The sequence below is a fragment of the Polyergus mexicanus genome, unplaced genomic scaffold (genome assembly GCF_030449975.1).
Source record: "Polyergus mexicanus isolate NDT 795.1 unplaced genomic scaffold, iyPolMexi1.0 SCAF_11, whole genome shotgun sequence".
NCBI classification, from domain to species: domain Eukaryota; kingdom Metazoa; phylum Arthropoda; class Insecta; order Hymenoptera; family Formicidae; genus Polyergus; species Polyergus mexicanus.
The window spans coordinates 9,085,506-9,102,358 of record NW_027223331.1 but is presented as its reverse complement, the minus strand read 5'-3'; the positions used below and the strand labels follow the sequence as shown (position 1 = coordinate 9,102,358).

At 28.9% G+C, this 16,853-nt stretch overlaps 1 protein-coding gene across 5 annotated transcripts in view; it reads right to left on the bottom strand.

The window, feature by feature from the left end:
- Adcy2 (adenylate cyclase type 2 Ac76E) overlaps positions 1-16,853 on the bottom strand; it is a 38,003-nt gene that overhangs the window by 3,950 nt on the left and 17,200 nt on the right. The window contains exons 2-14 of one of the 5 annotated variants that reach the window (XM_070304194.1): positions 14,919-15,059; positions 13,763-13,813; positions 13,484-13,659; positions 12,967-13,161; positions 11,261-11,367; positions 10,119-10,230; positions 4,601-4,728; positions 3,242-3,400; positions 2,759-2,891; positions 1,262-1,332; positions 770-875; positions 632-690; positions 97-267 (exon numbers count right to left, since the gene is read on the bottom strand). In XM_070304194.1, the coding sequence (XP_070160295.1) occupies positions 97-267; positions 632-690; positions 770-875; positions 1,262-1,332; positions 2,759-2,891; positions 3,242-3,400; positions 4,601-4,728; positions 10,119-10,230; positions 11,261-11,367; positions 12,967-13,161; positions 13,484-13,659; positions 13,763-13,813; positions 14,919-15,059 (1,609 nt within the window). Of the gene's footprint in view, positions 1-96; positions 268-631; positions 691-769; positions 876-1,261; positions 1,333-2,758; positions 2,892-3,241; positions 3,401-4,600; positions 4,729-10,118; positions 10,231-11,260; positions 11,368-12,966; positions 13,162-13,483; positions 13,814-14,892; positions 15,060-16,853 lie in introns of those variants that run through there. The other 4 variants (XM_070304195.1, XM_070304196.1, XM_070304192.1 and 1 more) reach the window with 4 other exon arrangements.

The following is a 16,853-nucleotide window of genomic DNA, read 5'->3' as shown; positions in this document are numbered from 1 at the left end:
TGGTTTTATAAATTTTAACGTTATATCGTTAGGATAATATTCCCGTAAAGTTGATGCGAGTATTAAACATTCGATTAGTTTGTTACAGGAACTCGCCTTGGTAGATAAATGATCTGGATGCAGAACATGATCATGTAAACCACGTTGGATGCCATGACGTACCAAGGATATTGCTCATCCTTCTGTTCTCGATAAAGCTGCTCCTGATTTTTGTCTTTAAACCAATAAGTAAAAGGCGACATCCCCTCGCTTCCACCGCACCATTGTCTATGTAGTGCAGAAAATTATAAAAAAATACGTTTTTATTTATTGCACAAGTTATACAGTTGATTTAGTTTTATTAACAGCATAATTCTCTTATTTGTTGCATCAAAATCATATTTCTATTTGAAAAGGATTATATTAAAGTAAATCAATAATAATTATTGTACATGTGTGCACATAACGAAGAGAACAGAAGAGTGACATAATGCAGGGAAATAATTGTTATTTTGAAAATCATTAAATTTAGCCATTAATTTGAATCATTAAAATCAACGTGTATTGTACGCGATATCAAATTAACGATCTTAATGTCTGTTGATTCGATATTGACATAAAACATAAATCTATTAAAATATGTATAACTCACTGCGTGTCAAAGCAGCTAGCATTGTTCGCCAATAAATTCGATTCAATCATTGCGATACTCTGTCGAGAAAAAAAAGCGGCGCATTTTTTAATTACTTTATTAAAACTATTTATACAAACAATAAATGAGATAGCTTACTGTTAGACCAATATTTTTTGCTAACGTTGCTTCTCCTATATTGGCGAAAGGCTTGTCCGCACCCCAACATTCCACATATTTTGTCATTTTGCTACTAGGTCTCGATCTATTATAAAATATATGATATATACACATTAATCAATTTTAAATATAATGTTAAATAATATTATATTTTTTTATTTACTCTTTATAATTATACAAAATATTTAACTGTAATAATATATTTGTGCTATATTAAAATAATACCGGTAGAATTTTTTTTTTTTTAATAATACGTATATTTTATAGATAATACGTGTATATTATAAATACAAAAAAAAAAAAAAAATGAGTATATTGCAGTTTTCCGTCTATATGTCCAGCCACACAATGTAATATCAATAAAAAAAAAGCTTTTAGCTTTGCGATATCATTTTTATAATGTTGATACTTTTGCATAAACTATGGTTTCAATCAGGATGGAATTAAATAGAATTGTAAAACGGAACACACCTGGAAGGTATTGATCCAGATCCATGTATGCGATTTCTACCATTTTCCATTCCATTTTCCTCTCGATTTTTCTATACAAAGCAAGTATTATCAGCAAATTTGTATCTTCTTTGTACTAGAAAACAATATGTTGCATTCTATTTGCATTTAAAGCGCAATTGCGTAAAAAAAAAAAAAAAAATATATATATATATATATATATATATATGTATAGATATGTATATATATGTATAGATATAATTTTAAAAATATTTTAAAAATATTAAATTTTTATTTTTACAAAAGAATCATTTATCGGGATGTATTTTATTAAAAGAATATTTTATTAAAAGATTATTTTACTGCAAGATATGACGAATGAATTTCAAATAATAGGACCTAATCATTCTTGCAATTAACAAATGCGTGTCTTTACACGTAAAAATAATATAAATGTAGTTATACGTTATACAATAATATTTTAATTATTATAAAGAAAAATTTCTCAAAGACGTTCTTGTACTTTGTAGGGAAGATTTAAATCTATGCAAAGCTTGTCCAGAAGAATGGAATATGAAATATCCTTGGTTAAAGCATGAATACCGGAAAAAACATGAATAAATCCACGGATGAATCTAGCGAACTTTTAAGCAAGTTTTTAACGAGTTAACGCCGGTATATTCATCGAGGCGATAAACGAAGTATTACGATCCAAACTTCGTTCATATAGAAATAAGATGCGGCAATTTACTTGATTTTTCTGCTTCACGAATGAACTTTGCCGTCACTTTGATGGATTATTCGCTGGTGTCCGCAAATTTTCTGTTCATTCTTACAAAGAAAATCATCTGGAAATCGTACGTTTGTTTAATGAGATAATTCTCGCGGATATTTTTGCATTTCGATCGAGAAATGAATGGCATTACTTTTCGCGAGAGTTGAAGTTTTAACGTTATTTTATATTAAATGTAGAATTCTAATAATATTATAGAAACTATATTGACAGATATATTGAATTATATGAAAATTTTCTGTTGCAATTTTATATGAAAATTATTTTAGAAAAGATTGATTTAAGCTATATAATTTTTGTAATAATTTTATATGACAAATCAAAAAAAGTATATAAATATTTTAAATTAATACTAAAACATCTATTTATAATTAGTTCAATCTAGATTTATTCCACGCAAAAAGCATTTACTATCTTACAATTTAAATTATAGTAGTACTGCTGCAGTATAAATCGCCTGTAATTCAATTTCCGCCTTTAATGTCATTAATTAGTTCGCATCGACGAGGATAATGTACATAGTGCTATGGCAAATAAATGAGGATAGATCGTGTTTATATTCTTATTTCAGCATTGCTGTTTTTAGTAGTAAAGTAGAGGATTAAACGTAGCAAGATTTAAAAAATATTTTTAATTATAAATTACGAAGTATTATATCAATGATGAGAAAAAATTAAGGTATTCAATAGCATACATATTTTAAGCGATGATGAATTCTCACTTACCTTGGGTGGCACGATAAGAAAAGTTTCTATTTTGTGTTGAGCGAGATAACTTTCCCGAGATCCTCCATTGCCTGGCTCGACCTCAAATCGATCGCCCAATTGTAATAGAGTAGCTTTCGTTATATGAACTCTCCTTAAGATTGAAAATTTTTGGTTTTAGCACACACACATAATCTAGATAAATAATTGCTTTGTAATTATACAATATTTATACACAATAATCGATCATTAATTTGTGAAAGAAAACGTTGTTATAAATTATTATACAATTATTATGGGTTTTTTCCAACAATGAACAACTTCTGATTAAGAAACTCCATTTTCAATATCGTTTCAGAAAAATATTCCTAATAATGTTAAGTATCTATCTTATATATATATATATATATATATGTAGCATTATGTATAAATCTACCGAGGAATAATATAAGTCGAAAATAATACAAGTCGAGAAGTCTTTGCGATAGCGATGAATCGTCTTACCCAGGTAGACCGCCGCTCTCCATATGATTTGCCAAGGTCACGTCGTCACTCCATACGTCAAATTGCCATTTTCGCAGTCCTAGAACTCCGCATAGTACATTCCCCGTGTGAATCCCTATCCTCATGTCGACGTTGAAGCCGGTGGCCTCGCGTACAAACCTACGTGCGAAGAGATCTAATTCGCGAATATCGATCCGTCTTGCACTTACGCGAGTACTTATCACGCTCACTATTCCCATTGAATTTGACGATTACCCGAACCCCGAACACAAGTTTTGTTTATTTAATACGCAAATCACGTTCAGAAATATTCAAGATAAACAAAAGTTTAAGTCTCCCGCTCTTTTCTGTGTTTAAAATCTAATTGTTACAAGAATTTTTATCTAATGCTTACAATAGAAAAACGATAGATTCCATATAGATTTGGGATGAGAATTAGCTGAAATCTAATTAAGCTTAAAATCTATAGCGAAAAGATTACCCGTCGATAACCGTCCAGGATATAATGTTCTATTGTTTAATGTTTTAAGTCTTTTCTTACGAAAGTGATGATGTCAGAAAATTATTCTAAATTTTGAGAATAAATATTATATATTGTACATTATAAAATTTAATTGTTTCATTATTTTGTTTCAGTAATAAAATTAAATATTCTTTGTAAATATATATATTGCTCGGTACCAACAACATACGCATACCACGTACGTTTTAAAATTATTTGCATTTTTAATTGTAAGAATTGATCCATGTATAACATATTGTTAATCGTAATTGTAAACCCTCGGACCGAAACGTACAATAAACTGAATAAACATTTCAAACAAACTATAATCGCGCAATGATTACGGCGCTAAGCTCTCAATATAAGCCCTTTCTTCCGCATTATACTTGGATATCAGAGCTTCATTTCACTAATATATATACTATATGCGCATAACATTTGCCGAAAAATAATTAAAAAATTAAGAAATTATTAAATACATTTTTTTTCTCAAAATTTGAAGCTATTGTAATAATTAATAACATATAATTTAATAACAAAAATAATTACAAATTAAAAATTTTTTCTTGTTTAACAATTATTTGCCGTATTATATAATATTCTCTTATGAGAGAAATATGAAGAAAGAAGAACGCTACATCGATGTAACATTGTAACGGTTCATGTATTCTTCATAGAAAAAATTTTGTAATTTCTTCTTCTATAAGGAAATAACGTACCAATTATTTTCCATTTTTTTTCATTATTTCGCTTTGGGCTACAATTTAAAAAAATTGGCAGAGGAAAGCATACGTAACGAGCTATCGCTCGTTAGTAACATGCTGTAATTCTCTGCTGTATTTTATTTCACTCCTTACCTGATAGCATCAATCATTTGCAGTCCCATGTTTACGCAATTGTAAGCATGATTTGGACGGGACACCGGAAGCCCGGAGACACAATAGTAACAATCGCCCAAAATCTTGATTCTCATGCATTGATTGTCCTAAAAATCGCAAATCAACTTATTATTTAATATGTCCAAAAATTATATGCATATATATGGTATATATATATATATATATATATATATATATATATATATATATATATATTAAAATATTAAATAAAAAAAGGTTAGAAATATCTCGAAATGTCTCAAAAAATATAAGTTTTATAAAAAACTGTTTTAGACAAAAGTTTGGTGTAAAAAGATCTATTTACTGACCTTATGAGTTTGAGTTGGGTGGCGTCGCTAAGGTCAGGCCGAGAGGTTGCCTTTATTGGCTGGATCGGCCACCGATCTTACCTAAGGCAATCTTGACCTGATCTTGGCAACGTCACCCAAGGTCAAACTCATAAGGTCAGTAAATAGATCTTTTTACACCCTACAACTTTTGTCTAAAACAGTTTCTTATAAAACTTATATTTTTTGAGATATTTCGAGTTATTTCTGACCTTTTTCGAACACTCTGTCTGTCATAGCGATGTAACGACACGTTTCCGACTCTAGGTTCATTTGCAAAAAATGATTCTTTTGGTGCCCTATCGGGGGCTCTGAAAGTCCGTCGATATATTTCTGAATCACTCTGTATATAAATGTTTCGAAATAATTTATAAATTTTTCTTTATATAATTGTTGGTTTTTATTAATTATAACATCTGTTTAATTAACATTCCATTGTCAATTCAATTAACGCTTTGTGTAAATTAAAAAGCCATAAGAGTGCAGTAATTTATATTATTAACTGCTACAAATTTTATGATTCTATCGCAAATCCGTGTTTCGTTACAAATGTTCATTTTCACCGTAAATGCTATTCATTGTGAAAATGTGTCGATTGTAGAATTTGTTAATTAATTGTCTCTTTGAGAGAGTCTATTCGTCCAGAGGACGGTTATTCTCTTTTTTTTTATCGAAAATGGACTTGGAATATCCCTGCGATGATTTGCTTGCGTAGGTAGGTAAATACACTCGCAAAAGACGGAAAATGAACAGAAGCATTCCCGATGAAGCCGCGATAGCCCCGCATATAAATTTCATCCATATAAATGGAATAAAATTTTTCCATCTGCGACATCGTTGCTCGGTGTGTCGCGAGATGAATATCCCATGTTCTCTCGACAGAATTGTCTAATATCCATAAGGGTTCGATCTAAAAAGAGATCTGTTTTCATCATCTAAGATGATATTAAAGATAAAAATTAGAAAAATTTTAGTTCAAATTTAATATTATATATTATGTATAATTATATAAAATTCAGAAAGATTTCAGTTCAAATCTAATATTATATATTATGTATTTATACAATATTACAATCCAATTCGAGGAGATATCGTAGAATATGTTTAAATCTATATTAAAAGATGCGGAATTGAACAAAATTTATCGCGTGATAATATGTTGCAAAGTTATTTACAATTTTGTTACAATAGATATTAGTAATATGGAATTAATATAAAATTATAAGAAAAAATTTCGAAAGGTTTTTCGTTTCTAATATTATCCAATATTATACATATATGTGTATATATCTGTATAATCGATTTGAAGCTAAGAAATTTTCAACAAGGATTATTTCTCGATTAAGATTTTTCTTTTCCATTTTCCGCATCGCTGTTTTATTCGTTTATATTTACCTGACTTTTTATTCAGTCTAATTTTGTCAACCATGAAATTTAATAAAACGTTATCTAAAGAAAACTCGAAAGAATTGCTACGATCATTATACAAATTGCGAGACACATTATTATTTCTCACCATCGCTATGTTGAAAAGAAAGCAGAAGAAAAAGAATGTAAAACAGCTTCTAGATATCTTTCATCTCTGATTCCCTTCATCGTACGTAAATACGTGTTTTATTATTATTATTTAATATTATGTAAATTACGAATGCAGCAAATATTTGGAATTTTATGATGGTCAATATTTGATGGTAATTGAACGATAATATTGTTTAATACTGCGGAGAAAGATAGTTATTTTGGAAGAATAGCGTTTTTTCAGTTGAATTTGATTATTCATTTGAAACGATGTTTAAAGTACCAATATATAGACTTACGCGATCGTAAAACTCGTTTAGCCTCACGAAAAATATGCCGCAAATAAATTTTTTTCTTTTTTTTCAAAAGTATGTTTACAATAAAAATTTAGAATGGTGATTTCAATTTTGATAATTTTTTCTTTATTATTGATTTGTTCGACACAGTTTCTTATTTAATTCTTTTAAAATTGACATGTGTTATTTCAATGTAAATGTTAGATTCAATTGTAAATGTCAAATGTACAAGTAAGTTTTTTTAAAATTCTAATATAAAATGCGAACACATAAAAATTAAAAATAATTTTGAAAAACAATTTCTTCTTTTTTATTAATTTTATTTTTTCTGGTTATAAAGATTTAAAGAGATTATTTTTTATATTTATTTCTTTTTGCATTTATTTTCTTGAATAAATAATTGACAAAATTCCAATATTTTAATACATAACTTTATTCGAAAATTTGACTGTTTTTCTAACGAGATTAATTTCTACATCGTGAAATAATTTGTTGCTCGCAAATTGCGATTTATTGCTGAAAGTGGGCAATTACACGACAATTCAAGAAACGAGAAGTTACGAGCTGCAAAAGATTACGTTGAATGTATCCGAGTCTGAAATCAGCGCCGATAAATTCCAGTTTAGCCGGCAAGACGTAGGAAATTGAATCCGAAAAATTTTGTCATCGTGATCTTCAAAAAATTATCGATCAAAAAATTATAGAAATAACCACGATCTTTCGAAAACAGCCGTGACTAATACAACGCAAACATATATAGTGAGATTCTCTTAGGCGCGGAATTTATCTATAGCATAATTCCATCATCGATCCGCATGCCTTTGCCACATTTTCATCGTTATTACGCGATGAACATCTGGAAGTCCGTTCTTTACTCGCGCGCAATTATAATAAACAATTAAACACGGATTTGTTAATATTTCACGAAGATATTCGATCGCAATATATCGGACATTTAATCTTTTTTACAAGTACGCCTAACAACTCCAATATTCGATAATTGGAAATTGCAGAAATTGGTAAAAATTTTACGTATGAAAAGTTTAATGACGCATCTCTAAAGAACTGTGAATATTCTTGGAAACTGGATAAAATTGATTGTTTAATTAAAAATTCGATATTCTCAGCTTTTATAGAGTATAATAAAGTCCAAGTTTGGCAGGAAGTCAAATTTTCTTATTTCTTTCAAACAGCATTGTAAAATCTGCGTTTAAAAACATCAAAATTTTTGTATTAAATATTTTATAAACAATTCGACTAAAAATCAGAATTTAAAATATAATTTTTATTAATCTTAGCTTTATTAGAAAATTAACTTGTATCAAAATTAACTCCATTGTTTACGCTCTCTCTCTAATATGCGGTAACATTTATCTTCACAAAATCTTATCAAAACCGCAATTTTTGTCGCAAAAGCAACAACAAATCGGAAAAATAGTTATTCGAGACAATCAAATCTAAAACGACTCAAATCGCACGTATTAGTTGTTCGATCTTTTTGCTCGGTCAGCGCGAAATGACGCAAGCTCGGAAATGAAGGAAAGTGTGTCTGCGTTGGATCAGCGTGTACCGCTTTATGCCGTGCTCGGGTGTGACGCCTTCCGGCTACTATAAAAGCAAGTTATGCGATCCCGTAAAGAGCAAGAGGCCTTGGGCGTTGGTAACGTGACACGTGGACCTACAGTGTGTTTGTGCGAGATTTAGCAAGTTCTTACATTAACCAGCTAACTCTCGTTTCGCTAGCTACGCTCCCAGCTAGCTAGCTCTCCGATCAAAAACGTTCAGCTTTATGAATAATTATACTAAAACTTGCTTGATTGATAACGTCATTGATTGATAACGACAATATTACGGTCGTGGGAAAGAATTGAAAAATAAATAAAACTTGATTTTAAAAGTCCGCTCGATTGCGGATGCAATCTCTTCAACGCCAGAAATTGCGTGTTGTATATTTATTCATCAATATTAGCTTTTATCGATTTATCGAGTTGTGTGTTTACGCGTTACGTTCACAGTTTTGACTCAGCAAATAGTTTTTAAAATTCTGCAATAGACGATGGAAAGTAATAAATAAAATAAAGAACTAATAACCAAGCTGTAAGCTTACAAAATATTATGGAAATAATTAGTAAATATCATTTTTTCAAATGATCTGTATTTTTGGGTAAAAATGCTTTACGTATTTCTCCAAATGAAAAAGTTGCAGTTTCTTTAAGAGTGCAAAGATATTCTTTTTTACCTCAATAAATTTTTTTTTGATGTGCTAATAAAGCATTGCTTTCCCAAAAATTCGAGAATATTGTTTACTATCATGTTTCATTGTCGTTCAGAAAACAATCTCTCGCGTTAATGTAGCATGACGTGAAAATCCATGTTTTTTCTTTGCCGAGAGAAAGAATACGAGCGGCATTCGATTATGAAAGAGAAGTACGCAATACAACCATACATTTTGTCTTCTCTCATAGCTTTATTAGATTGTAGATTTATCAGTCTAAGCATCTGTTTAAATAGTTTTTGCGGAGAATCTATAGAACGGCATAAAAGTACATTTTTTAAGCATTTTTATTAGAGTTAAATTATTTCATTAAAATGCGGAATTCCACTTTCATATTTAATTTTTTATGTATGATCCTAATAAAGTTTTACATGTTAATAAATCGTCGTTTTTCATTAAAACTAGGAAACATGGTATTATAAAAATTTATCTTTAATTTTTATATTTATTATTAAGTATATTTTATTTGCTATTACATTGTTATACTCTACATATTTAATTTTTTATGTAGATAAAATTTTAGTTTGAAAAAATAAAAATAAAAGATAGCCGTTAGCGCAAGCAAATTGCATTTTTGGGAGTGAGAGTCAACAAATATGTAAAAGAGAAACTTTTTATCTTCATCACTCTATCATACACAGTTTGATTGAACATTCAGTATTTGTCATAAAAGTACAACCTCCGTCAGGATATACATCATGTTATATCGTTTATTATGTTTTAACCCAACTGATCTATCATTTCTACAGGATTCTATCACTGCAAATTTTAAAATGCATTGTGGATATTCTCTTTTTGATTTTCCATTCTCTTTCATTTCTCTCTATGCTTCCGTATTATTTCCCCTTATATTATGTGAAATATATTTGTAGTGTTTTCTTTAGGATGTGTGTTTTTACAACAATATATAACGCTACGCAATATACAATCCATTAAAAATTCAGGTTTCAGAATTTTATTTGTTCTGCATTAATGGATCCTTAGTTAGTTCCAATGTAAAGTTAGTAAACTTGATTGAATATAAAATAAGTTAATTTAATTTAGACTTAGTTCGCTCTTACCTGTGCTATTTGATCAAATCTGCCAAAGAGTTCATTAAGAGTCTTTACGAGATCGGAAGCTGAAAGCTGCTCTGATAGAGGTGTAAAGTTGACGATATCCGCATAGAGAATACTACACAAGAAAGATATTATGTTTTCTAAAAAATTATATCTCTTGTGTCTTATAAATTTTTCCAAAATATAAGATATTTAAAATATAAATGTATGATTTTACTATCATTTTTTTATAAATATATTTATAATTTAAGTCTAATAGTTTATATTATGTATCTTTTCTTGCAAAAACAAAAAAGAAAGAGGAAATATGTTTAATAAATTATTTAACACTTTGTGAAGAAATATAATGTAATCGAAGAATATTAATGTAAAGATTAAACTTGAATTTGTATAAATAGAAAGTAATGTACTTCTATCTAAAATTTCTTGCAAGAAAGTATTTTAGAGAAACAAATGAAATTTTATATTTTCAATATCGTGCATTTTACATTATGTCACTAATCTTAGAAGCATTCGAAAAATATATTTTAAAGCAAGAAGCGCTTATTGAGAAAAAATTTGCCTTTGATCGATCATTTGAAGTGCACACGAATTAGATTGAATGCTGCACAATCGCGCGCGCTCGTGATTTAAATTCAGACATCGCTGAATTGAGGCATAAAAGGAGGAGCGATCAAAAGCAATATGCGACATATATTGCGTGCGTTTAATTCGATGTAATCGATATTTTTTATTATCTTTGATCTATATAATTATCAAGAGAACTACATATATACGTCTCTCTTTTAAAAACACTAATTAAATTATTTCTTTCTTGACCTTGTGCGAAATACTTCACATTATTTTTAACGTTACCCTTTTCGTTGCAGATCGATTCGAACGAATATTTGTATGAATGAAATTTGTGTATGAATATTCTTATAGTAAAGATATCAAGGAACATTTAAGATTTAAATGTTGGTTCTCTTGCAGAAACAAAATTATATTATAATTTATTTGCATATTTATTTATTTAGAATTTGTATAGAGGAGAATGAATTTTTGGATTATATCAATTAAAAAAAATATCGTTCGTAAAAAATAGAAATCCGTTTCCTCGATCAGATTACGATCGAAGAGATGAACTATAAATTTTAATGACGTACCTAACATTATTATGTCGCTGTACATACATCTCTTGGAACGTGGTTTGTTTATGCTTATTAGCTTCCTGACAAGCATCCGCCATTTTCAGCATTATACTTCTTTTTACCTATAATAAAATATATTATAATGTACTAATATTTTTTTCAATAAAAACATTATCTATATATGTATATTGTGGTTTTCTATAAAGATAAGTCTCGTTACGTAAAAGCTTTGTAATAATTAACTTGACTCTCATTATATTTAAATATTATGTTTATATATTCTTATGAGAGAGAGAGAGAGAGAGAGAGGTATTGAACATTTATACAAATTAAAAATTTGTGCATTATGCAATCTCGCATCGACAAAATATTGTGTATGTCAATAGTTTTCGATTTGCAGATAAACACACAATCATTCATTCAAAGTCGTAAATTATTCATGTCGCACATTGATATCGTTATATGGTTCGCATAATAACGCTTGCATTCGAAAACAACCGGAATCTGAATTGCAATCAATTTCAATAAACAAATCCGCTTCGCATTGTAAGTACTATTAAAAGTAATCGATTCTTTAATAGTATTTTTTATATGGTAAGTTGCAAGAGTAAAGAAATATTACTAAAAAATAGTGTAAAATATATTAATAGAAAATAATCTCTTCGTCTAGTTATTTTTCAATGTTTTTCTATAAAAATTTTATAAATAATTGTAGATATATAGAACTGCTAACACAAATCTGTCTAATTATACTATAGACTTGTATAATTATGTGTATTATAGCAATATGTGGTATACATATAACAAAGATCATATATGTATATCTAAAACTGAAAACGTGCAAAGTTCGATGTCGCTGTAACGGAAAGGCTCTCATTGAGTAAAGAATCTGTAGTATTGCATAAAGGATCTTATTGAGTATTTGTATAAACATTCGTTAGATTCTAACGATAGATACTATCACGCGTTTGCAAACGGTTCCCGATGTATATGTATATATTATCTAACATTATACCATACATATACTCTCGAGCTCTTCCGTGCGCGGATGGACGTGTCTCTTCTCAGAGATGTAATTAACACGACTATGAAGACCTTTCGATTGATCGTTCCTATCCGCGCGTCCCGTAAATAACTTTACGGGACATAAAACTTTCATAAATGTTTTAAACTATATATTTTATCTGTCTCTCATTTCAAACGAGATCCTTACCAATCTAATTTCGCAGAGATAACTTTTACATCGATCTTTAATTACTTCTACCGAAGAACTTCTCGCAAAAATTGATTTTTATTACAGAGCGATATCTGTCTTAAACCAATCTATATCAGATGATCGTGCACAGATCGTCATATACGTAAAGTACGATAAAGAGACAATTACGTTTAGAAATTAATTCTTACTTCTTCTACATTAGAGAAACTATTTGCTTCTAGAGATGCAAGCACTTGCAAATTTCATTTCTTAAAAGATTTCATTGAATTAATTTCTTGTAATTGACGCATACATATAATCAAAAGTTAAAAATATATCATAAATAAAAATTTAATTAAACATTAATCGATTGATAATCGCGTAACAAAAAGTTTTTATACATAAATATATCTCCACGGCACGCACAGTGAAGAACTCATCGCTTGTGCTTCCGTAATAAATTGTAATCTAGATTTTAATTGGATTCACGGAAAATAATTTCGCGCGATATATTTTTATAGCTCACCTCTGCCGCGATGTAAGCAGGAATAACGCTCAGCAATAATTGCTCCTGTTGCTCTCTCTCGCATTCTAACTTAATTCGCGACTCGATCACCGTCTTCGTGCCTGAGAAAGTTTTTCTATGGGCTGCCGTCGTCAAAATCCTATAATACATACCTGCGAGAATAGCAGCCAGGAGAAACACGATCTCCACAACAATCTGTCGAAAAAAATGTTTCTCCAAAATGGCTAATATATGTATATCGATTAAAGCATATTCTTAAAAACTTCTGTTTCTAATAAATTCCAGAATATATAAATCGTTTGCTGCAGTGTAACATCACAATGCGTTTTTTTAAAGTTTTATATAAATATTAATTTTCGCGATATAAATATGTGTCTAATAATATGATTTTATTAATTAAAGCATGTTTTCAGAAATCCTTTATAATAATTTCCTATTGTATGATTTCTTATATTCTTTATAATATATAATAGATTGATTTAAAAAAAAGATTATAAAAAAAAACAGCTACATTTACCTGAATTACATTATAATAGTTTGAGAGATCCTCAAATCTAAATCTTCTCAAAATATGCGCGAGAGCCAGGATACAGCCGATGTTAAGTGGTATTTGCCACCTCATTTTAGGCAGAATGGCGATCATTGACAGGATGCAGGCAAACAAGGGCAAGACTCCGCTTAATATTAGAATTCCTAGACCAAGTATGATGGAGGATGTTAAGCCTATTAAAATCCTGGATCGTTTGGAGGTCATAGTCGAGGATAATTGTGTGATCACTAAAAGTGTCAAGGATACGATGAACATAGTCGTCAATGTTGATACAAGCTCGATCACGTGAAACAGCTTCTGAAAAATATTTTTTACGCGAGATCAATTCTCTCTATGATACTACCTTCGATATTATTTACTTCGATATGTTTTATTAACCTATTTCTCTCTATTAGCTGTCAGAACTTAATTATTTTTACAATTTAAAATTTTCGTTAAACTTTATTTCTTCAAATCTCTTGAAATAAATTTGTCTTATTTACGATTGATCTCATATACTCGTATGTATCATTTTTTAATGTCGAGAGAAAAAATAAAAAAGAAATTTTTTTGATTTGAGATAAATCACGTTATTAATATTCTTTATACGTTTTTTCACGGATTGCTAATACGGAAAGATCAACATCATTAATTTTTTATGAATCCAATCTTAGTGCACGGTGCTTTATGTATTCTTGGCGAATCCATCGATTTGAACAGCTTCTGCGTTATCTTCGCATCACCGATATCAATATTAATTCTTAGCTTCTGCTAACGAATACCCTTTAATGTCGGGAGACATCTTGTTAACTGATTCGCGAAGAATACGTATGCACAGTGCCGAGAGGCATTTTGAACCAATATCGATCCGTTACAAAGAGAGCGCTAGATGGAATTTTAATTGAAAATTAATTACGGCTTCGATCGTCACTTTGTAATTTCTACTCTTGAAAGGTAATGATGTTTCAACTTAGGAAAACTTAAACATTTTGCTTTGAATGAGCATTGATTTTTGAAAATAATGGTTCATTACAAAATAGTAAGACGGAATAGTAAGCTAAAAGTCAATATGTTGAATATTTTATTGATATATTAAAGTTGAAACATTTTAAATAATATAAAGATTAAATAGTAAATTCTAATTCTTTTTTATTTTAGAGTTTTTACAAAGGAGGATAAAAATAATTTATGTCTATTGTTATGTCTATTATATTTAAACAAAAGTTTCTTTTTCAGACAAATTTTTTTTTACTGACAATTTAAATAATTTAATAACAATTTAATAATGTTTATGTGTTTGATCAACGATTAAAAAATATATAATGTTTAAAAAATGCTAATAAATATGATATTTTTTGATTTGTTATAAAACACCGTAGAAGATTATCAATATTTACAGGATAATTGGTGAAGCATAGAGCACCTAGAGCGACTAGTGAAGCAATTGCGGCGATGCAAAGTGTCCCCGTGTAAAGAGAGACCGTCAGTTTCCCTTCGTATTTATCACGAAGTTCCTGAAGTGCCTTAACGCCAGCATCGCCACCCATAGCGTCGCCGAGACTTTCTGAAAAAAGTCGTATCTCTATATTAACTTTGTTGCATTCATATATTACATATGTAAAAGTAACATATGTAAAAAAACTCCTCGATGTGAAAAAAAATTTTAGAAATTCGGAACACGTTGTATATATTTAATAATTGTCGCGAGGAGATATCTGTCGGATTCACGTAACAAGAAGACAAGCATAAAACTGCATAAAAGGTAACACACCTCTGATTTAATCGCTACTTAAATATGTTATAGGGAACGTTTTCCTGAGCAATTCCCCGCAAGAAATAAATGGGGGGTGGGGGGGGGGGAGGAGGGTGCCGCGCCGTTGGTTTAGGAGATATAACAAAATTGACGTTTGACAGTTTTAATGCTTTTTCTCAGGTATTATAAAGCAATTAGGAAAAGTGAAGTTTGTATATGTTGTATTTGTTGTAGAGCAGGCGAAAAAGTGTTATTTGTTTATATTTACGTGGTCATGCATATTTTGTCAATAATGTGTTTCATCTATTTCTCGCAGTTCGTTAACAGCTTTCAACATGCGAGCATCTCTCTCATATTATTATTACATATAAATACAATAATATTTAATTAATTATGCAGCAAAAAAAAATCAGATCAAAAGTCAGGTAAAAATGTTCTTTAACGTTCATACGTGTATATTGCTTCGTATCTTAAAATTTCTATTTATACGATATACGCTAAAATTAGATACGTGAAATTGTTATTTATAATGTTATATTTAATATATTTATATTGTACTTTAATATTTATACTGTATTAATATTATATTGCATATGTGTTTAATATTCTAAATTAAAAGGATTCATGATATATATTTACATTGTTATTATCTTATCATCGACATATTATTTTAAATAATAATTTTTATATATGTATAAAAAAGCTTTCCGCATTTTTTGTTAAAGATTGTTAAATTCCTTGCAGAAAATACAAAGCTTTTGAATGCGCTTTAACAACCAACTCTTTTTGCCAACGATGATGGCATCCATAAATGTTAATTGAGAGTGGTTTAAAAGACGAGTAGAGAGAGAAGATTATGAACGATACATAGCGTGGAAAAGTAGAGTAAGCATAAATTTAATTAACCTGATTAATAATTTATATCCACATTCTTAATTACAATTAGATGAAAGATATAAAGATAAAGTTGAAGATTGTAAACAAAGATAGAACACAATTCTTAATATTACTTGAAAATGTAACGTGGAGTTTTATCTGATCTCAAATTAAGCGCAACAAAATATAAGTTAAATAAAATTGATTTACTTTGTAAAACAATACGATTTTATATAAAGACATTATATATTTTTATTTATTATATTATATATTTTGCTTTCTCATAGAGGAAGCTTAGAATTATATTAATAATGTAAATATTATTTTCTTATATTACTAATATTTATTTTTTAAATTATTCCATATTATTAATAATTTTATTTATATCTATTGGAGGATATATTATAATTTTTATAGGATGATTATCTAATTCAATTTATTCAATAATAGAGTCTATGCGATCTGTTTCTCAGATATTATCTTATGAGGATAGATTTATTTTAATTATTTTAGTTTTAATAATTTTGAGGGAAAGATATTCATTTTTAGATTATATAAATTTTCAGATTTATATATGATATCGTTCGTTTTTGCGACAAAATTTTTTTTCCAGTTTTCTATGCCAATGTGTTTAGAAACAGTTTCAAAACTTCGAAAGATCATATTCTTTAAAAATGTCTGTATGTATGTATATATGTATGTATATATGTATGTACGGAATGTACATTA